General features: G+C 37.7%; 1 protein-coding gene across 1 annotated transcript; it reads left to right on the plus strand.

Annotated features, from left to right (window-relative positions):
• Nucleotides 1–6,137: 6,137 nt before the first annotated feature.
• Nucleotides 6,138–22,395, plus strand: LOC134539735 (uncharacterized). Its single transcript, XM_063381994.1, has 4 exons — nt 6,138–6,307; nt 8,869–8,944; nt 12,369–13,082; nt 20,533–22,395. The coding sequence occupies exons 1-4, from the start codon at nt 6,216–6,218 to the stop codon at nt 21,754–21,756; spliced, it is 2,106 nt and encodes a 701-aa protein (XP_063238064.1). The 5' UTR covers nt 6,138–6,215; the 3' UTR covers nt 21,757–22,395.
• Nucleotides 22,396–23,469: the final 1,074 nt, after the last annotated feature.

Consider the following 23,469-nt stretch of genomic DNA (forward strand, 5'->3'; position numbering starts at 1 on the left):
ATTTATAATTTGGCTTGTTTATTAATTTATGTTGTATTTCAATAATTCCCTGAACAACCTTCCATCCATTTTGACGTGTGGATACAACCTTGCGAGCGGCTAAATAAAAACTGGGCACAGTCTTACCGACTTTGCGGCACGTTAGAGGTCGTAATTTTTGTCGAAAATTAAAAATTAAAAAAACTGAATTGTAGGTCTTAACACGCTATATAGGTTTGGTACTAGACATTTTTCGACAGCTTTCACGAGAAAAACGATAATAGCAAAAAACGAATTTCACTCCCCAAATTTATGGTTTTTTCGATCGATATATCAATAACGATGAACGATACGTGAAAAATGTAAAGGGCGTTAACTGTATATCGTAAAAAAAGCAACAAAAAGGTATTGCATAAAAATGTTCGTATCTCAACGGGGAACCGAGTTATGATGAAAAAACTGAATTTAACTCTTTTTTCAAGATGGCGGAAAATGCAGAAGGTAATTTTGGTCGAAAATTTGAATTTAAGCATTTCTAGCCCCCCCCCCCCCCCCCCCCCCCCGTAATATCACAGATTTAGCTTTCTCGGTTCATTTGCATTTCTAAATGTATATATGTATATAATGACGACTACAGCGTTAAAAGCAGATTACGTGTGCTGTTAAGAGAGAGTAAAGCTGAGGCCACACAGAAATGTGAGAAATTTTCGCGATATTCGTTATTTTTGCGATGTTTGCTATGTTCGCTACGCCAGGTGGCGAGACAGGATAGTATAGTTCGTGAAGTCGAAGAGACGCATGCCATGGGATTCGAGTGATGATAATATTCTGCTGGCTCTTACAGTATGTAATCGTAAAAAGAAATGGATTCATGAATTTAATATAAAAATAAAGTAACTTGAAGAATTTCATCATTTGATGAAGCAGATGCTTGTAAGGACGAAACCAAATTTATGGATTATTTCAGAATAAGTTTAATTCAGTTTGAAGGCATTTCCTTGGAATCAAATTCCAGGCATTGTCTTGCATAACCTGCCTTCTATATTCTTCCATTGATTTAGTCCATAAACATGGATATTTTCGTAATCTTTTAATTATTATTCGCGTCAACTTAACAATTTAATGCACAATACTGACTAGAGATAAATTAAACTTCATAAAAAGCAAACGCAGAAGTACAGCACAATTCCGGGCGAAAAACAGATGTTTTTGTTTATCTGCGAGTACGTGAAGTCAGCGACGTTTTAGAAAAATAGCCGAGAACCAAATACCTGGCGACGTCGCCAACATAGTGAACACAGCTTGGTGTGGCCAGTGACACCTGAGATGCAGCTGGCTATATTTTATTCGGGTAACGAACATCGCGACCATAGGGAGCATAAAGCCCTGTGTGGATGTGACAAGTGCACATTAAATTGCACGCTGCAGTATACGGACGAGACACGCTATAGCACCGAAACATTCACCTGTGCCATTCCCACCCAGTGCAAACACACACCTGGCAGGCGGCAAAGGCTCACTGAAATATTCAGTGGTAGGAACTTCGTTTTTTAACATCGTATAACAAAGTCATGAGCTACAGACGCATACATTGTAAGAAAAGGGAATCGGGAAAATAATAGGTCATAAAATATACGCCAGAGACAATCATGAACACATACTCTATGTACCATAATTTTTTTTTGTAAATGAATCAGAAATAGTCCTGTAAACATAAGGATATTTTTAATTTTGTACATTTGCGAGAAAACAATTGCATCACTAAATAGTGTTCTAGTAATACTGGGTTCGGAATGCTACCTGGGCATTTATGCTTTGGCTGTCCCAATACCTCCAATACCTATTTAAAGTTATTTGTAAACCGTTCCCTGTATAGCTTTCTAGTATTAACTTGGCACATCAATAAACACATAATAAATTAAGGTTGAATATTCTATTATATGTTTACCATAGTTTTAAAAAAAATATGCTTGAATACATCAATTAATATATAATTATGTACCTATTTTCGTAAGAAATATTCAGTGTTATCTCTAAAAACGTATATCATGTATGCAAAAATAACAATAGCCATATGTTGTACAAATTTATAATATATTTCTTGTAGTATTAAAAAAATATATTTCTTTGCAACTGGATTCCAAAGGATTCTTGTGTAAAAGTACAGAATTTATTTCTGCGTGGAAGCAAAAATACCAGAGCAAGATACACACAGTGGGCTTAAAACGATGGGACAATTGTATCAACAGAAAAAACACAAACTTCGATCTTGGACCACACAGCGAAAAACAATGAACCCAGCTATGATACAAAACAGATAATCTTGAGAACACAACGAGAATACAGAAAGACAGCACAGAGAATTCCAAAGTGGTGTCTATATATTTTAAAATTTGACATCAGCTAATTTTGGCTTGTTTTTCTGCGTGTCGTGTATTCATCTTCTTTGTCTTATCATGTGACATACAGTGAAAACCAAGTCTATAAAAATAAATTTAATAAATTTCCCCACTGAAAGAATCATCCAGAGAATAAATATATTCTAATAGCATTGGCACTTCGAAAACCTTTGACAACTGCGGTAGTTTTTTATTATTAGAGTGCAATCGTTAAAAAATATGCTTAAATAAAGAAAGTAAAAAAAATTAATCCTACATATTGGTATCATAAAAATTAAATAAATAAACAAACTGTTTATACAAAACATGTGTAATCTACCAGTTTTTATACATTCAACCTTAAAAAAGCTTGAATGTATCTTTTTGATAAAGGTTTTTAGCATAACTTTCAAAAATTTGATCGGTATTGCTCGGTTGCTTGTATGGAACTTCGTGCACAGACAAGATCGATATCAGCTGAAAATCGTGATGTTATTACTCTTTGGTTGTATTTCAATGAGAAAATCTTGTCTTGTTTTTAATAAAGAGATTACTAGGGTAGATGACCATCACTTTTAACAGACCGTCATGACGTCTTGCCTTCCTCATGGGACACGGTGACCTAAACGATATTGGTATTATCCAGTTACCCGTAGAACGCCAGAATAACGTCAACACTAAGACAGTATGCCGTGTTCCAATACTCAGGAAACTCCAAAAGAATGATAATGCTAACAAAGGTGTACTCTGCTCCAGGTACTCCGAGAATATCAGGAGACAGTCGGCGCTGTTGAAAGTATTATGTTTACAAGGTACTAGGAGAACGTCTGGGTCATGTCAACACTAAGATAGTATACTTAGTTCCAGGTACTCAGGAAACTCCAATAGAATGTTAATGTTAATGAAGGTGTAACCTGCGCTAGGAACTCAGTGAAAGCCAATGGGCTGTCAGCACTAATAAGGCATACTCTATTCGCTGAGCAAGCGAGACGGACGAGTCATCCATAAGAGTTCACCACTAGCCCGGAACACCCGCAGTGACAGAGATATTAAGCAGTACCATCGTCGGCGTTAAGCCGACTCACTCGTCTTGGACTTTTAAAAGTAATATTCATTTTATGTACAGAATGTTTCAAAACCGTGCCAATATAAACTTTGCATGATCAATATAAGTTTGGTTTTTAAGAACTATTTGATATGTAATTCTACTTGTCCAGTAACTACGGCGAAGTGCCGTCTTTTAATCCAGAAAATAATATTTTGTTTCAAGTATTGCAACTGACTGTGCTATACAGAGTTTAAGTGTCTTTTTAAGGGACCAGGGATATTATTTGTGCAAGTTTACTTAAACCCAAGCTTCTGTTTTACAGCCATGGACGATTTTGTCTAGAAGTCCCACCTTAAAAAGTGAGCACAGAACTCGGCTGATTGTGTATGTTGTTTTATATAGATTGTAATAAACAAATGAATAGCACCTTTTGCTTCTATTGTCGGCCCACCCGTGTTTTCCTTTAAAACCCAGTGGTTGTAAAATAGCCACAACAAAGACGGCAAACAGTACTACGTTTGGCAGGAAGCCCACAGTAGATGGCAGGAAACACAAGTACGAATACAATAATTGTAAGTCTCTTACCGTCCTTTATTCCTGTGACTCCTGCCCTGAGCCTGCCGCACTGAATAATGCGAGGGTTTCAGAGTAGAAAATAAAGTGATTATTTACAACCAGAGGCACAAGAATATACGAGGGACGTTCTATAGAAAGTAAGTTTCGTAATTTTTTTTTCACGCGGATACTTTATTGCCAAAAAAAATAGACCATTGCACAATGAACTATACACCTTGCACTATTTTTCGACATTGTTTCTGCCAACATTGAGACAGTTGTCGTAGCGTACAGTCAGTTTGAAGACACTACTCTGGTAAAACTCGGTGGCCTGCGATGCAAGGAATTGTCGCCCAGCCTGCTCCACCTCAGCAGTGTCTTGGAAGTGAGGTCCCGAGAGTGCGGCTTTCAACGCTGGGATAACAGCACACACTTCCATTGGCGACCACGTTGTCAGTACATGTCTGTCTGCCTCGTGATCTGTACTCGAATAACCTCGGGTACTGTGGTCTGCTGCTACTCTCTCTTCTTCGGCGCTCTGCGCATGCGTCATTACTCCTCCGCTGATGGCGATTGTTTCACCTGGAGTACCAACTGCTCTTTCCAAAAACAATTCGATTTTACTTTCGGAACGTTCCTCGCGTATACTTGGGAATTACGCGGATGCGTTTGCTGTATGATATACACATGTATGCTTTCATATTGACTAACGTCTACTATAGAATCTCCTCTTTTTTGTAGTAGGGCGATGTGGTTCGGTCTCTCTACTGCTATCTAGTCGCAGAGGGGAGTGTACAAACAATTGTGATTCACTCATCAAAACAATGCAATGGCATGCGTGTTTGCAGTCTACCTTGCAACCAAAAGAATCCGGGAAATTTCAGTGTCATTAGTAATAATGTATTTATTCGTAAGTTTAAAAAAAAAATGCAGACATTTTCCTCTAGGCTATATCCAACATATCAACATACATTATACCCCAAATATTGAAATTTCATTCAATAGAGTTCGACATATTTGCCGAGATGTAAATAAAGGATGAATAATACGAACAATTCACGCTAACAGAGCATCAATATTCTTTGTATGTATTTATTTATATGTAGGACGAGGTTTATATTATGGATCTTATAAATATATTGAGACATGAATAACTGGAGTAATAATTATATTATTATTAATATTAACAGCTTTTATAGGATATGTATTACCATGAGGACAAATATCATTTTGAGGTGCTACAGTAATTACTAACATATTATCAGCAATACCATATCTAGGTCGTTTATTCTGTGTCTAGGTCAAGACATAGTCCAACGCCATGGCGACATAAAATTATTGAGAGCTCTGATTTATGTACTGCTTATGTATTACAATGATTTGGATTTTCTTACTGTATTTAAATTTTATGTAGACCTCATCGTATCCACCATCAACCAAATTTTATTTTTTATTTGACACCACTCCATTGATACTAGATTTTTATTTTATTTTGGACAGTAAAGTAACCGAACATGGATTTAAATAAAAGTTTTAAATGTAAGCTTCCTTTTAGGTTGATGTTTGGGAAAATTACAAATTCTTCTACGCATTATAATTAATTTACAATAGTAGGAATTTCAGCTAAAGAAGAATGTACTAAGATTATGTGTTTATCACGTATCACTCGATTTTAGGACAAAATCTATGGGTGTTCAATAACAAATTCACTAACAAAACTAAATTACTGTGTCATTGATCATTACGGGAACTCTACGTAAGTGTATTAGAGTATAAATATCGAAGACAATAAAAATTGGCTAAAATATTATAAATATGGGAATGTTTATAACATTTATGTTGTTTTAATTAATTTTTATATTTTAAATATCCTGACCCAGTTCCGGTATCATTCCCATACGCATAACATATCATTCCTTCTGAAATTGTAAATTTTATATTGGTTAGTAAAACAGCAAATATTGAGACTTACTATTGAGGCATATTTAAATTTAAAAGCCCAAGTATGTTGTTTGTTCTAAACTGAAGTGACGTGAGGAACTATTCTGATACTGTTTTTAGATTTCTTTCAGAATTATTATTCTAAAAAGCTTCATTGTAACCAACGTCTAACTAAATGCAGTCTGGGCTGCTACCAACAATCTTTCTGGACAAATATTTTAACAATGGAATGTTCCAAACAAAGCTATTGGCAACCAATTTCTGGTCATTTTGCAAAGGCGATTCATTCGTGTTGCAGTGAGAGCGGTTAAAAAATGCGAAGAATATTGCGTGTTAGTGTGTTTGTAATAATCGATGTACTGTTTGCTGAACTCTGTACGTGCATGCCGACGCCGCAGTTTTACAGGTCAGTTAGTTAGTTAGTTAGTGATTTGTTACCGAGACACGCATAAAACATAAGCTTTCTCGTAATTGGCAGCAAAGTGAGTCAAACACGTAGCACCTAATACTGTAGTATTCTTAATTATTATGCTTCTAATATTTCTTGTTTTACACATTATTTTAAATAAATTCATAGTTTAATCATTTATATTTTTATAAAAAAAATGTAAGTAAATATGTCTATAGGTACTTAATGTTTTTATATGAACTCAATGGCAAATATTTATATCATTCGTAAAAGGTACAGAAAGCCATGAAATCATGTGGTATGGCGCTTTGGATTTAACCGTTCGTATGTAAAGTTCATCTTAAAACACTTTATTTTTAGTATACCATTAATAAATCAATAAAAGTTTTACTAAAACCAATAAAACGTTAGTTTTTTCAGTGTTTTGGAAAAATTACCTTTTTATTGATTTATATATGATATACTAAAAGTAAAGTTCTTCAAGACGACCACTACATAACTGTATGCCACACGATTCTATGCTCTGAGTACCTGTTAGGACTGACACAAATGTTGGCCATTAAGTTCTAAAACACCATTTAGCAATGACTTTTTAGCAAGAAAAGCCTTTAAAGAAACAATTTTTATATGATTATATCGTGAATTTATTTAAAATCACTTGCAAAAAGCACGAAATATTAGAATCCAAATTTTTTAGGATCTACCGCCTTAAGTTCGGTTCACATGAGTCGTAAGCTTCGTTCGCTCAGTCACGGAGTGTCAATCGCACTCACTCAAATTAAAAAAAAAAACAGCACATCTTCCATTTAATATTTTTATTTAAATCAGTGATTGCTTGTAATTATTTCAGTGACTCGCAGTGATTTCTACTTTTCTTGCAGCGAATTTCACATGAACGAATATTGTTTCTCAGAGAAATTCACTGATTTTTCAGTTATTAGAACCTCTTAAGCAGAAAATTAACTGAAATTACGCAGTCAGTTTTAAAGTTAATTTTTTTAGTTTAAGCTTGTCGGCAGTGAAGTCATTTCAGAAAGAAAATATATTTTTAACTTTTACAAAAGAATCCTTTGGAAACCAGGTGCCAAGAAATAGTATGAAATACGTGTTTCAAGATAATACTGAGTATTTCTTACGAAAATTGGTGCATATTTTATATTTAATTGATGTTTCGTTCATGCATTTTTAAAACCAGGAAAAGATAATAGAATAATCAACCAAATTGACTTATTTGGTTTTATTATGCTTATTATGCCGCTGTTAATATTGGAAAGTAACTCTAGGTACGATTTACAAATAACTTTAGGTATTGGAGTTACCTGGATAACACAAAGAATAAATGCCCGGGTAATAATCCTGGCAAATGAATAATAACTGCGAACACTATTTTGAAGTAATACAGCTGTTTTAATATAAATGTACTAACTAAAAATATCCATAGCTATGACTGATATATTTACAAAAGAAATTTACAGTGTATAGACGATGATACATAACACTCCCAAACAGAACAGCAACATTGCATATTGTAAGAAACTATCCCAGCTTTTTGTCTGGAGAAATTTAGGGTAAAATCTAAAAACAGAAATCAGGATTACCAGGATAGAATGTCAGCCCGCCTCCTCTGGAACTTAAGGTTAGTGTCTTTAGTGTCTCTAGTGTCTCACCTATCTCCATTTTAGAGAGTAGGTCTAGAATAAAATTTAATGCTTATCAAGTACGACTGTCACGACATTCCAATCTGCTGTGAGGACAAAGTCAATAAAAATTTCATTTTTAAACACATAGTACTGAGGAGAGTATCAGTAATATCTTGTTGTAGATTTACAAATCCAACTATAGAACACACGCATTTTTGCCATTTTCACTATTCTAAAAACACAGTTTATAAAGTAATCAGAAATCAAAAAGTACTTTTCGGACTTCAGCGAATTCTTAAATGATTTTCGTAAACATACCACACTCAGACATCTTGAGTAGTTTTGAAACCGCGTGGTTTTTTCTGAAGCTCTGCACACCGTATATGCGCCTGGACAGACGGCGCCTTAAAGTGATAGCGTATCCCGGTTTGATTTTTGCCAATTCAAAGTATTTTTTTTTAAATGAAAGAAAAAAATTCATGTAAAATCACAGATATTTTTAAATTTACATGAAAACAACTGTATCACTTCAAGATAGTGTTCGCTGTAATACTGGGTTCGGATTCTTTCCCGGGCACTACTGCTTTGTGTTGTCCCAGTACCTCCATTAGTTAAAGTTATTTGTAAACTTTTCCCTTAATTGCTTTACAGAATTAACTGCGCATGTTGATAAGCATATGAAAATCGAATTATCCCCATTATTGAATACTTAGTATTATCTCGAAAAATAATCAAACCATGTGTCGTACAAAAGTGACAGTAACTTTCTTGCAGGAATTCAAGCTATTTCTTGACAACTGGTTGCCAAAGGAATCTTTTGTGGAAGTACAGGGAAATATTTTTTTTTCTGTGTGTGGTTTCCCATCGCGCCTGAACTACGGGAATGCCTCGCCCCTGAGGTCGGAAGCATTGTTTCAGCGGGAGTCCGGTGGTGGAGCACCCTGGCGCTGCCATCGCCGGGCGAGCCAGCCCGCTGGACAGCGGGGGAGCGGGGGTGAGTACTGACTTTGAATATATATACTGTATAGAAGTCGCCAGCCCAGGTTAAAATTTCTAATACGGTTTTGAGGTAGTTGGTTAATTCACCACCGCAATCGCCACCATCGGTAGGGCATCGACTCGTGGTGGTCCCTGGCGGACAAGTGTCGAACTCTTCAAACACCCCTTCCCCCTCCCGTTGAACGAACTTGAGCTGCAGTGAATGATAGGTGAGGGGTGCGGGGAATGACAGCGGGCGACAGTGCTGCGCTCTAACGTGTAAATAACAACTAAGACGATACAGGGGCGTTACGGCAGCGCACTGCAGCGGTGAAGTTCCCAAGCTGCGCATCATACGCTTCTGAAAAACGTAGAGTAAATCCTATCCACTCGCGACTTCTATACAGTATATATATATTCAAAGGTACTGAGCTGCTGGTCCCGGGACTCTGAGACTGCGGACACTGCCCGGGCACTGGTGGGCGGCTGGTGGTGCGACGAGCGGACCACGAGCCAGGGTCGTCCCGGCGCGGACCAGGGCAGCACAACCGTCCACAGCAGTTCCGTGAGGCAGCTGACGAGCGACCTGCCCCGTGTCGCGTCAGCTCTGTCAGTGCGATCAACATCGAAAGGAACATCCGCGCTCGACATCGCGGCCGGCGTGTTCTCCTAGGTTTCGAGCGCTGCGCAGATTTTAAAAACCATTTCTGAACTTTTACAAAAATATTCCTTAAGAAACCAGTTCACAAGCAAGATGTCGTGAATTTAGATGGAATAATGTTTTGTTTATTTCTAACCATGGAAAAGATTATCTAATGTTCCACAATTGGAATATATCCATGCGTGCAGTTAATACTGGAAAGCTATCCAGAGATCGGTTTAAAATACCTCTAGCTAATGAAGGTACTGGGACAACACAAAACATAAACTCCCGGGTAAGAATACGAACCCAGTATTACTGCGAACACTATTTGGCAGTGATACAGCTATTTCCGTGTAAATGTATAAATTTACGGATATCTGTAATTTTTACATTAATATTTATTTTTTCGTTTACCAAAAGAATGTGCAGTGCAAGTCATATTCGGATGCCAAGTTATATTACATGGATCAATAAGTCTGGAGTAAAGCATTTGAATAAATAGCACGTGAAGAAAAAAAGCTAGAAAATCTCACGGGGAACTTGCGTTAGCAAATGAACGCTTTGTTAACTATAAATCAAATAAGACAACCAAATAATTAAATGAAACTACACAAACGAGATTTGTCACTCAGTTTCCGTGTCAGAGCCGCGTGCTGTTTCCCTCCCGACTGAGCTGACCCGCCTGCGCCCGTACTCGCCATTTGCCAACAGCACTGTCAGTGTAGACCGATGTGAACCAAACACGCACTTTTTAATGTGTAGGTATCTTAGCTCTCGGTATACTGTATTTACTAGGAGTAATTACTTGACTCGGAAGTCGCATGGAGCGGATATGTGTAACCACGTTGCTGACATTTGTGGCGAATAACGGGAACCAAATTTATCAAAGCAAAAAAGAAACTTTATAGTGTTAACTGTTTAAATAATTTTTAACAAAATGGGCGAAAATCAGCCAGAGTTTAGTAGTTTTTAAAATTTTGTTTTGCATTTATATGAGCCGTTTATTTGTATAGGTTAACATTTCGCTCTGCAAATCGAATAATTCGGTAGTCGACGTAGCTGCTCTAGCAACGAATTCTAGCGGCGTGTGCGGAAACTACGCTTTATTCACTTTCAGAATTTAAAAGTAATAATAATATTCGTATATATATCACGCTTAACAATATTTAGAAGATTTGCATGTTAAATTTCGTGTGCGAGTTTCATATGATAAGTGTATTTTCAACACAAGAACACGTGAATTTTCTCGTTACTAAGATTAGATGTTATACATCTCTGGCGAGTAATAAAAGACTCGCTCACAATTTTTTTTGTTAAATATCTATTAAATTTCAGCAAAACCAAACCCACTAGTAATGAAATAACAAACAAATGCTGCATTAAAATTCAGATGTACAAAGCGCTATGAGTTGCAGGAAGCAAAATTTCCTGATTGTACGACAGCTCCAGTCAATGACGAACCTTTGCGCCACATGCTCCTGGATTCAAATTTTTAAATTGATAGAACTTTCAGTACAGAAATGTTATATCCTTTCGTGGTTAGAAGCAGAGTTAGTGTTTCATGTACTAAAACTAGTAACTTGCATGTGTTGATTATTTATTGGCTTGGAACGGGGCTGCGAACTGTTGATAAAAATTAACTAAATAATGACTAGCATTGATAAAATAATAATATTTTAGCTGACTTATTTTTTACGTGAATATTATTAAAATTTTAATCAAAAAATTTGCACGTGATAAAAGGACGCCTCGTCTCTCGCTAAGATATTATTCGTTCCAAACACGGCTCGTTTGGAGAAGGAATTTTCACATTTTGGAGGAGTTTCACACCAAGGCCAGATGCTGCTCCACGATCTCCATTTCTCACCTACAGAGATAAAAAATGTCTGTACTTTTACAAAAGATTTCTTTGGGAACCAGTTTTAATATTTTTTTTTTTTTTTTTGTAATATCTTCTACAAATATATTGTAACTTTGAATAAGAAATTGTTATGGGTGTTTTTTCATGTAAGAAACGTTTTTGAGATAATTCTGAATATTTCTCTCGAAAATCGGCACATAATTTTATATTTATTTGATGTTTTATTCAAGCTTAATTTTTAAACCATGGTACAGACAATCAATGATTAAATAATTGTACTTTGTTTTGTTTTGTTATGCTTGTTTATGTGCGCAGTTAAAGCTGGAAAGCTATTAAGGAAACGGTTTACAAAATACTTTATCTATTGAAGGTACTGGGACAACACAAAGCATAAATTCCCGGGTAAGAACACAAACCCAGTGTTACTACGAGCACATTTTGTAATGATACAGTTGTTTAGGTTTAAATGTACAAGTTTACAAAACAAAAACACAAACACATTGTATAAACTTTTCCCTGGGCTTCACGACTTGACTACATCGTATGGCCTATACAATATTCAGATTTGTCAACCATCATGGATGCTTGAATAAAACATCAAATAAAAATAAAATAAGGTGTAAATTTGTAAGAAATATTCAGTATCATCTAGAAAAAAATGTATTTAATGTATCCAAAAATAACTATAGTCATGTGTTGAACAAGGTTGCAATACATATTTGTAGTATTACAAACTAATTTTGGCAACTGGTTTCCAAAAGAATATTTTGCAATAGTCCAGAAAAGTTTTTTCCCTATGTACTTTAGTTACTTTAGTTCACGCATTGGTGTGAGAAACAACACGAGCTGCGCACACCGGCAATGTTTTCCCACTACGTTAACAAGGTCATTAAGACCTGAGCCAGTGGTGTTGATGAAGCGTGTATCGTGTTGCAGATGGTCTACGTGCTGGTCGGCTTGGTGAGCCTCCCTGTGCTGGTCACCGTGCTGTGGCTGCTGCGCCAGTTGTGGCGCATGCTGGCCTCCTGCGCCGGCCGGGGCTGCCCCGCCAGTCGGCCCGACCACGGCCTGGAGGAGGTCGTGATCATACCCGCCGACCACCAGTTGCACTGCTCAGTTCCTCATCTGAAGGAACAGGGCGTGCCATCTTCTAGCAGTGCCCTGCTGCCTGATGGGCCTCTAGTATCTTCCCAACAACAACACAAGTTTTCACCCGTTTCTCTGATGGAAGAGATGTTGCTTGCGTCGACTCGTGAACAGATGCAGAGTGCATCAACACCTCAGCTGCACGACTGCTCACTTGCCTCTTCTCGCGAGCAGATGATGTCCACTTCTGCTCCTCTGGACGAAAAGGCGGTGCTCATGTCCATCCATGACCAGCTGCAGCTGGAAAATAGGGAACTGGTGACCTGCCGCCACCATATGCTCTTGTATTCAACGGCTCCACAGGTGGATTACGTTAAGGGGTTATTCGCTGATTACCAGTCTCCTATCCGTCACGTAGAAGAGACGGAAGTAGAGGCCACATGCGACCAGGATCAAGCGGTGCTTTCACCTCCGATGCAGGATTTGGAAGCGTTTTCCATCCCTGATGCCTTCGCTCCTGCCGATGCCGACAGTGACAACCCACAGTATCCCCAGGAGTCAGGGGTGAGTATAATAATAACTATAATTATCACGAGGGTGAAACCAATGGCAAGGTACACATTCTCAATGACTTACGAGTTAATGATAATAGTTTTAACAAACTAAAATATACGCCCTTATATGAAATGCAACAAAAAAAAAAAGAAAATAAACATTAATAAATTTGAGTTAAGAATAGTTTAAATAATAAAAAATGTATTTTATTGCAAAAAAACATGGGGTGCATGGTGTCATTAGTTATAAATATATTATTGACAGATATGCGTAGAATAATTATCATTTGATAATATCTTAAATAGCACCCCACGCTTTTTTTGCAATAAATAAGATTTTTTTCTTATTTACACTATTCTTAACTCAAATTTAATAAAATTTATTTTCTATTATTTTTGTGGGATTTTCTATAAAAGAGTATATTTTATTTTTTTATGCTATTAAAAAAAATTTTAGTTGGATTTTCTATAAAAGCATCTTTTTTAGTTTTTTCAACTATTATTTATTTTTCATTTTTTAGTTACTTTTCTTTATTACATCAATTTACTATTATAGTGAGTTTGAGTAAATATTGGCTGCTTTTAAAATATATATTTGATATAGCGTGTTGAAGAACTATAGTACACAATATTTTCAATATCCTAATATGAAAATCGTAGATTTTAAATAAAATCGGGAAGTCATTCATGTATAATTCTAACTCGGTAACTTATCCGAGAAATGAGCAATTTGGGCGCCTGCTGCCTCCCTTGGATGAGATAGCCGGTTCTCAGGTTCCCTCTCCGAAAATTTCATCTTATTCAAAGTCGGTAACTTATCCGAGAAATAGGTGATCGGCACGCCTGGTAGATTCCCTTCTTGGTCTTGGCGCAAAGACACTACCAGTAAGGAAAAAAAAAATAGCTAACCCTGATTATCCTAGTAAGGATAACGGGTTCAAAATATATAACTGTCATCGGTCCTTGATAAGTACACCAAGTTTAAAGTTAATCCGACGTTTTGAAGGAGGACAAAATCATGTTCAAAGTTTCCATTACATACTAACATACATACGTATGAAGCTAATAAAAGCTTATTAAAAAGAACCAACAGGTGCCTGACATCCCTGGATGTAGAATGGAATGATTTATGTCCTTGGGACGCTGTGCTTGGAGAACATTAAGAAGATATTGTCGGCTAACGACAATGTGCCCCACATTTGCACTTTCGATGAACCTAGATCCGAATCCTCTAAACTGAAAGAAAAGTTTTTAAACTTGAATAAAATATTCGTGGCGAGGTAGTAGTATAGGAAAGTATGTCCGGAAACATGGCGCTGGCGCGTGGTGTGTGGCCGGTGGTGTTTTCCGCCATCTTGGATTGTGATGTCACGGCGGCCATCTTGGATGGTTGTGACCTTGACCTTTGACCTTGACATTTGACCTTCAAAATGTGTCAAAATCCGCCAAAATTGGGCAAAATTTGCTCAAAATTCCTCAAAATTCGCCAAAATTTCCATTTCTGTGAAACAAAATTCCGCCAAAAAATCTCAAAAAATTCCACAATTCAAAAATTCCCGTTTTCGAGAGATAAATTCCCGTTTCGAGGGAAATTTTCCCGTTTTTAGTCCTTAAAAATCCCAGCGGCTAGAAATGTCCATATGTAGGCTTAAGCATCCATGTCTACAGCCTACGATAAGCCTCTGACGTCATCATGGATTATGACGTCACCGTTGCAATTTCCGTTACGGCCGCCATCTTTAACTTTTTTATTTATTATCCGATTTTAATAAAAAAAATTTAAATTAATAAAAAAATAACTTAATAAACTTTTAATAAAAAATATTTAAAAAAACAAACATTTACGACACGGAGTTCGAAGTCCTCGGTTCGAACCCGACGAGTGCAAAAAAAATTAAAAATGGCGACCGATCCTTCCCCCGTGGTGGGTGCTAGCAGACTGACTCCCACCACTTTTTTCAAAGCATATATATCGTCACCTAGTATGACGTAATGTCCGCCATCTTGTCTTCGATGCTGGAAGCCATCATCATTGTATCGTCGGCGAGAGTGCGCTGACGTCATGTTAGTTTAGTTCTTATCCGCTAGAGTACAGTAATCATTTATTACTATGACACTCGCCATCTTGAAATTCGGCCGCCATCTTGAAAATCCGTAATTATTTAGCTAGAAATTCGGGAAAAGTTCCAATATTCATTAAATAAATCACTCATTAATTTACATATTGATTCGATGGATTCCTGTCCTCGGTTCGATACCCGATCGATGCAATAATGTTTAATTTTATGTAAAAAATAATAATTTCAATAAACCATGTTCAACATTCGTAAAGAGACTCTAAATCCTCTACGACCATCATCCTATCAGACATCAAGACCACCATCTTGGAAATCCGTAATTTTAAAGCTAGAGATTCAGGAAAAGTTCCAAAATTCATTAAATAAATCACTCATTAATTTATATATTGATTCGATCTGCTCCTGTCCTCGGTTCGATCCCTGGACGATGCAAAACATATTAATTTTAAGTGAACTATAATAATTTTAATAAATAATCATCAAAGTCCTAAATGAAGCATAGTTTCCAAATCAACCATCATCCTATAAGTCATTATGGTCACCATCTTGGAATCGTGTAATTATTTAGCTAGAGATGCGGGAAAAAGTTCAAAATTCATTAACTTAATGTGGAATCTATATATACTGATTGATTAGATCGAATAAGGTCCTTGGTTCGATCCCTGGTCGATACAAATCAACTTTAATTTTAAAAAATACCACAAAAGCGACAGGTTGTCGGTGCTTCCAAATGTGCTGCCTTTTCGTTGTCGGTGCTTCCAAATGTGCTGCCTTTTCGTTGTCGGTGCTTCCAAATGTGCTGCCTTTTCGTTGTCGGTGCTTCCAAATGTGCTGCCTTTTCGTTGTCGGTGCTTCCAAATGTGCTGCCTTTTCGTTGTCGGTGCTTCCAAATGTGCTGCCTTTTCGTTGTCGGTGCTTCCAAATGTGCTGCCTTTTCGTTGTCGGTGCTTCCAAATGTGCTGCCTTTTCGTTGTCGGTGCTTCCAAATGTGCTGCCTTTTCGTTGTCGGTGCTTCCAAATGTGCTGCCTTTTCGTTGTCGGTGCTTCCAAATGTGCTGCCTTTTCGTTGTCGGTGCTTCCAAATGTGCTGCCTTTTCGTTGTCGGTGCTTCCAAATGTGCTGTCTTTTCGTTGTCGGTGCTTCCAAATGTGCTGCCTTTTCGTTGTCGGTGCTTCCAAATGTGCTGCCTTTTCGTTGATGGTCCTTCTATTTTTAATGTTGTTTTGACTCGAGTATTATTGTAAATGGTTCTTGATTTGACTAGCGTATTATTCCATACGGTGCATGTATATAAGTGAGTCCTAGACAGCAGGTCGCTCAGTTTGTTACTGGCGTCGTCGGTGTAAGGATCACCTAGTTTGTTTAATCTGGTGCATAAATCGCGTAATTACCTGTTCTTGCGAACTCGATGGCATCTTTACCGTCTTTAACGTTGAACTCGGAGGTTGTACCATCGACTACGGGAACCATGACGTCAGCGCCGACGATGTTGGAGCAGATCACGTTGGCAACGCCTCTGACAACACTGGAGGAGACTTCGATATGTGCTGTTCCACCATCAGCTAAAGTTTCATCAGCATTGAATACTTCAATTAATGAAGAGCGTACTTCGCATCAGTGCAAATACTGTGGTGCATCATTTACTATCACCTCAAATGCTCGCAGACATGAAAGAAGCGGTTGTTCTAATAATGTTCAAAGAATACAATTTCAGTGCAATAAGTGCAATAAACTAATTTCACGTCTCGATAGCTTACATCGTCATTATAAAAAATGCTCCGAGACGTATAATGAACATGGTTATTGATTTGACTCATGTGTTGTACCGGCTAATGAGACTATATATAAGTGATATGAACTTCAGTCCGTCTCTGGCTGTGGCGATGAACGGATCGGATAGACATTTAAAGTCATGTAAAAGGCTTAGTCCGTACAATAAGAAGACTGTTTGAATCGAGGAATCCAAAAAGGCTTTATTAATTTGTCAGTGTTTTTTTTTTGTACTTGTAGTAGTGTATTGAATTTATGTAATAAAATTTTTTAAAAGAACTTGCGGTGTTTTTATTTCTCAAACCTGTCGCTTTTGTGGTATTTTTTAAAATTAAAGTTGATTTGTATCGACCAGGGATCGAACCAAGGACCTTATTCGATCTAATCAATCAGTATATATAGATTCCACATTAAGTTAATGAATTTTGAACTTTTTCCCGCATCTCTAGCTAAATAATTACACGATTCCAAGATGGTGACCATAATGACTTATAGGATGATGGTTGATTTGGAAACTATGCTTCATTTAGGACTTTGATGATTATTTATTAAAATTATTATAGTTCACTTAAAATTAATATGTTTTGCATCGTCCAGGGATCGAACCGAGGACAGGAGCGGATCGAATCAATATGTAAATTAATGAGTGATTTATTTAATGAATTTTGGAACTTTTCCTGAATCTCTAGCTTTAAAATCACGGATTTCCAAGATGGTGGTCTTGATGTCTGATAGGATGATGGTCGTAGAGGATTTAGAGTCTCTTTACGAATGTTGAACATGGTTTATTGAAATTATTATTTTTTACATAAAATTAAACATTATTGCATCGATCGGGTATCGAACCGAGGACAGGAATCCATCGAATCAATATGTAAATTAATGAGTGATTTATTTAATGAATATTGGAACTTTTCCCGAATTTCTAGCTAAATAATTACGGATTTTCAAGATGGCGGCCGAATTTCAAGATGGCGAGTGTCATAGTAATAAATGATTACTGTTCTCTAGCGGATAAGAACTAAACTAACATGACGTCAGCGCACTCTCGCCGACGATACAATGATGATGGCTTCCAGCATCGAAGACAAGATGGCGGACATGACGTCATACTAGGTGACGATATATATGCTTTGAAAAAAGTGGTGGGAGTCAGTCTGCTAGCACCCACCACGGGGGAAGGATCGGTCGCCATTTTTAATTTTTTTTGCACTCGTCGGGTTCGAACCGAGGACTTCGAACTCCGTGTCGTAAATGTTTGTTTTTTTAAATATTTTTTATTAAAAATTTATTAAGTTATTTTTTTATTAATTTAAATTTTTTTTATTAAAATCGGATAATAAATAAAAAAGTTAAAGATGGCGGCCGTAACGGAAATTGCAACGGTGACGTCATAATCCATGATGACGTCAGAGGCTTATCGTAGGCTGTAGACATGGATGCTTAAGCCTACATATGGACATTTCTAGCCGCTGGGATTTTTAAGGACTAAAAACGGGAAATTTTCCCTCGAAACGGGAATTTATCTCTCGAAAACGGGAATTTTTGAATTGTGGAATTTTTTGAGATTTTTTGGCGGAATTTTTTTTCACAGAAATGGAAATTTTGGCGAATTTTGAGGAATTTTGAGCAAATTTTGCCCAATTTTGGCGGATTTTGACACATTTTGAAGGTCAAATGTCAAGGTCAAAGGTCAAGGTCACAACCATCCAAGATGGCCGCCGTGACATCACAATCCAAGATGGCGGAAAACACCACCGGCCACACACCACGCGCCAGCGCCATGTTTCCGGACATACTTTCCTATACTACTCGAGGTGTCTCAGGAGACTTTTACCCTGATGATGAGAGCTGAAATATCAAACGAAATGTTGGTGAACTCATCGCTGTTAACGTAGCTAAAGCCTATGAAATAATTATATTTTTTTGTTGTAATTTTAGAAGGGAATATATACTTGACCCAACAAACGGTTTCGTAAACTCAACTGTTTATATCAAACAATTTTTTTTTTGTCAGTGAGAGTACTTGAAATATCTGATCGCTACACTTCTATATTCCCGAAGTGAGTTTGGTGTAACGAGGAACACAGCCAGATATACCAACCAGGAATATTTTTAGCAAAGCATGGGATCTGAAGATGATGGCACCACTAGTTTATCACCAACGCAATCCACGTCAGACCTCCAAGGATCAAATTTGGGAGCTCTATTATGTTGTCATCCAGGTGTCACTATCCTTAGCCTTTCATACCCTGGTTTTAGAGCCAAAGTTAGTCAGATAACCGCGCACGGATGCGAAGATCACTAATTATCGTTTGCCGCAAGGCGCCAAACGGAGCTGCGTTATTTCTTTTTTGTGAGTAGAGAAAGTGGCAGGGCCTATTCAACATATTAGTTTTACTGCGTGATTGAGATCAGAATACTGGTTCATGTTAACAAAGTTTCTTTTTTGATTAACTAGTATTTATAGTCTTCCTGCTGATGACTGGGCCAATGAAAATCAGTACCTCTACAATTAAAAGTTGTATTTACTTTATTATTTCTTTTATTTTGGTTCTTCTCTCGTCAACAAAGAGGTCATTGCAAACAGACAAACACAATGCAAGTCAGGGAAGCAGGGGAAAGTAATCGGCATTGGCCTATAGTAAAAAAAAACAATTCTAGGATTTGTTTCGAGTGACTTCAGGAAAACTTTGTAAAACCTAAATCAGAATTTATGTTTTAGTATTCAAACCCGATTCCTCCAGAAAACGAGTCTATTATTTTACGTAAGTTCCACTTTCCTCTGTACTACTTTTGATAGAACTTTACGCATTTGAAAATTAAGGCATTCTGTTAAAAATTATTCCAACCCGGGGATTAAGAAGAAGCTACAGAAATTTTGTCAAATTACTTGGCCCATAAGATTTCTGTAAAATTGAGCTATCTTTAATCATTTTCGCGATAAATCATACTAACTCATCACTTGCAAGCAGTATCAGGTGACATTGTTTTGCTTATGCTTGTCACGCTGAAGTATTTCTAGTCAGGTAAATTTCACGCACTAATACGTAGCTTAAATGGTATTCATTATGGTTCAGTCAGCTTATTTTCCGGATGTAAAGCCAATTATTATTATTTTCTTGTGATAATGCTTGAAATGACATGACTATAAAAGCAATGGTTCGAATGTTATTTAACGTTTTAATATGCTTTGTTTACCAAGTCAAGACACTACTGGGTCCAGTGCTGTAGCTTGTTTTGACGGGAAGAATCTAAAACAAGTGATAAGTAGAAGAATATATATGTTTTAGGCATTAAGTTAAATTATATCCCCATTTAGTTTGTTATTACACACATCAATGTTATTTAATTCAAGTTTTAACAGGAAAATAGTGATTTTCGCCAACTGGATAAATTCATTAGCGTTTAAGTTGATTCACACTAAAATGTTCACAAATCTGAGGATTTAACTTACTGCTAGCTTTTATTTATTTTTGAAGCACTCCCCGGACCATTCTCGTGACTCACGAATCAGTTATCGGTTCTTCTCAACTAAGTAAGGTCCATAATAATGTATGATGACAGTAACAGTTTTGTATTCATAATGCAACTTATGTATGTGTGTTTCAGAAAACCAGCTTTATGAAATCAACCTTATCAGCAGTTATGACAGCCAGCATCTCTGGCCTTAGGTTTCTGCAAAGGACGTGGTCAGTTTTGGCTTCTATTACGCCCTATTGGCTCCACGGCATCACTCATCACCGAAACATCCAGCTTACTTATCTGAGAGAAGTGGGAGAGGTGTTTAATGGTTACCCTCCCGAACACCGACAAAAATCGCCATTTTCTCCGAGGGAAGAGGCCTTTGAATTTTATTCTCTTGAACAACTGGTAGTCGACACATCGTTTCCGAGGAAAAATGTATGTGAGACCTATCCCCCCGAGCAGCTGCATGAGTCACGATCATCGCCAAGGGAAGAGGCCTTTGAAAATTATCCTTCTGAACAGCTGCAAGATTCACCATCATCTTTGAAGGAAGAGGTCTACGAGACTTATCCTCTTGAACAGCTGCAAGCATCAACATCATCTTCAAGGGAAAGGGCTGTTGATGCTTATCCTTCCGAGCAGCTGCAAGACTCACCTTTATCTTTGAGTGAAGATGTCTATGAGACATATCCTCCCGAGCTGCATGAAGCACCATTATCCCCATGGGAAGAGACTTTTGACACCTATCCTCCCGAGCTCATGCAAGATTCGCGGTCACATTTGAGGGAAGAGGTCTACGAGACTTATCCTCTTGAAAAGCTGCAAGCATCAACATCATCTTCAAGGGAAAGGGCTGTTGACGCTTATCCTTCCGAGCAGCTGCAAGACTCACCTTTATCTTTGAGTGAAGATGTCTATGAGACATATCCTCCCGAGCTGCATGAAGCACCATTATCCCCATGGGAAGAGACTTTTGACACCTATCCTCCCGAGCTTATGCAAGATTCGCGATCACATTTGAGGGAAGAGGTCTACGAGACTTATCCTCTTGAACAGCTGCAAGCATCAACATCATCTTCAAGGGAAAGGGCTGTTGACGCTTATCCTTCCGAGCAGCTGCAAGACTCACTTTTATCTTTGAGTGAAGATGTCTATGAGATATATCCTCCCGAGCTTCATGAAGCACCATTATCCCCATGGGAAGAGACTTTTGACACCTATCCTCCCGAGCTCATGCAAGATTCACGATCACATTTGAGGGAAGAGGTCTACGAGACTTATCCTCTTGAACAGCTGCAAGCATCAACATCATCTTCAAGGGAAAGGGGTCTTGATGCTTATCCTCCCGAGCAGCTGCAAGAGTTTTAAACACCTTTGAAGGAAGAGGTCTATGAAACATATCCTCCAGAACAGCTGCATGAGTCACCATCATCTCTGCAGGAAGAGGCCTCTGTATACCTACATGTATCGGTATTGTCTCCGAATAAAGAGGTCTTTGAGACTTATTCTCTTGAACAGCTGCAAGCATCAACATCATCTTCAAGGGAAGGGGCCTTTGATGCTTATCCTCCCGAGCAGCTGCAAGAGTTTCCATCACCTTTGAAGGAAGAGGTCTATGAAACATATCCTCCAGAACAGCTGCATGAGTCACCATCATCTCTGCAGGAAGAGCCCTTTGAGAAGTATCCTTCTGAATACCTACATGTATCGACATTGTCTGCGAAGAAAGAGGTCGTTGAGACTTATTCTCTTGAACCGCTGCAATCATCAACATCATTTCCGAGGGAAGATGTGAATGAGACTCATCCTTCCGAACAGCTGCAAGTGGTATCACCACACAAGAAAAACAAGAGTTCTGGTCCCCTTATCTACTATAAGCTTCAACTACCACCGTTTCCTCCACAACAAGTTCCTTTGAAAGAAGTGCTGTATGAAACGTTTCCTCCTTTGAAAGCTGATATTGACACTACCCCTTCAGAATAAAGAGTCATTTTCGCGATAAACCAATGACCGTGTTTCTATCACCCCTTAAGGACGAATGATTGTAGACCATTTCCTAGACCAAATTCACATGTAATCATATTGCCCAATGGGTGAGTGGTAATGGTACCACTGACACATATACTTTCCCAAGAAGTAAATTGAGATCGCAGTAGCCATTCGTCAACTGAATGGTTACCGTGAGCCTTAGAACATCAGCGTACAATGTACAACGATTCAAAAGGAACATTACGACAGCTTCGATGCCAAACCGATTGATCTAATGATTCCGTAGAACTAAATTGCCGCTGTGATCTATTAGTCGAAAAAGGGACTAGGGCATGCCAAAAAGGATAATTTCTTCGTGATCACTACTCTAAATGTTCTACTTACAAATAATAATCATTAATTTTCTTTAGCAAACATCAAACATGCGCATCCTGGTTGACATTCAGATAATGCCAAAGAGTGGATCTTTACGCCACCCATTCATATTGTTAGAGACATCCTTGGCCTGATAAATGACTTGAAAGAGGCATTATTTAAAAATATATTCTGGCTTTATAGATTTCCGTTTATTATACAGTGCTCACATATGTGTAGCTAAAACCAGGATATTTAAATTTGAGATCATTCACAAAATATCATTTCCAAATAAGAAGCTGCTTTAAACTACTGAATATCAGTGAAATTCCACTTATTTATAGTAAATGAATTTACCTAATTTTCTGTTTTTAACAGTTTTTTTTAAGAGTCCACTTTTACTTTCAAAAGCGTGAAATAAATCTAAATAGTAGTATATAATAGCCGGTCCGGAAACAGGATGCAGGATGTGGAGCCGAGAGCCGATCCACATCTCTGACGTCACGTCCATCTCTGTCGTCACGGCGGCCATCTTGGATGAGCGTAACGGGACACAATGTAACGGGACACAGTGTAACGGGACATAACGTAACGGGACAAGTAGATCACGGCGGCCATATTGGATCCACCATCTTTAAATCGAGCGCCCCACTCATTATGATGGAAATTTCGTCTCCGTCGCCATATTGACTTTTTTCTGTTCCACTGGAGGCCGCCATCTTGGATATCGTCGACTTT

Source organism: Bacillus rossius, chromosome 15 (genome assembly GCF_032445375.1).
Source record: "Bacillus rossius redtenbacheri isolate Brsri chromosome 15, Brsri_v3, whole genome shotgun sequence".
In the NCBI taxonomy this organism is placed as follows: domain Eukaryota; kingdom Metazoa; phylum Arthropoda; class Insecta; order Phasmatodea; family Bacillidae; genus Bacillus; species Bacillus rossius.

Coding starts and splice junctions, on each gene's coding strand:
- LOC134539735 (XM_063381994.1), top strand. CDS start 6,216: ATGCGAAGAATATTGCGTGTTAGTGTGTTTGTAATAATCGATGTACTG. Junction 6,308..8,868: donor CCGACGCCGCAGTTTTACAG/GTCAGTTAGTTA, acceptor GCATTGTTTCAG/CGGGAGTCCGGTGGTGGAGC. Junction 8,945..12,368: donor TGGACAGCGGGGGAGCGGGG/GTGAGTACTGAC, acceptor ATCGTGTTGCAG/ATGGTCTACGTGCTGGTCGG.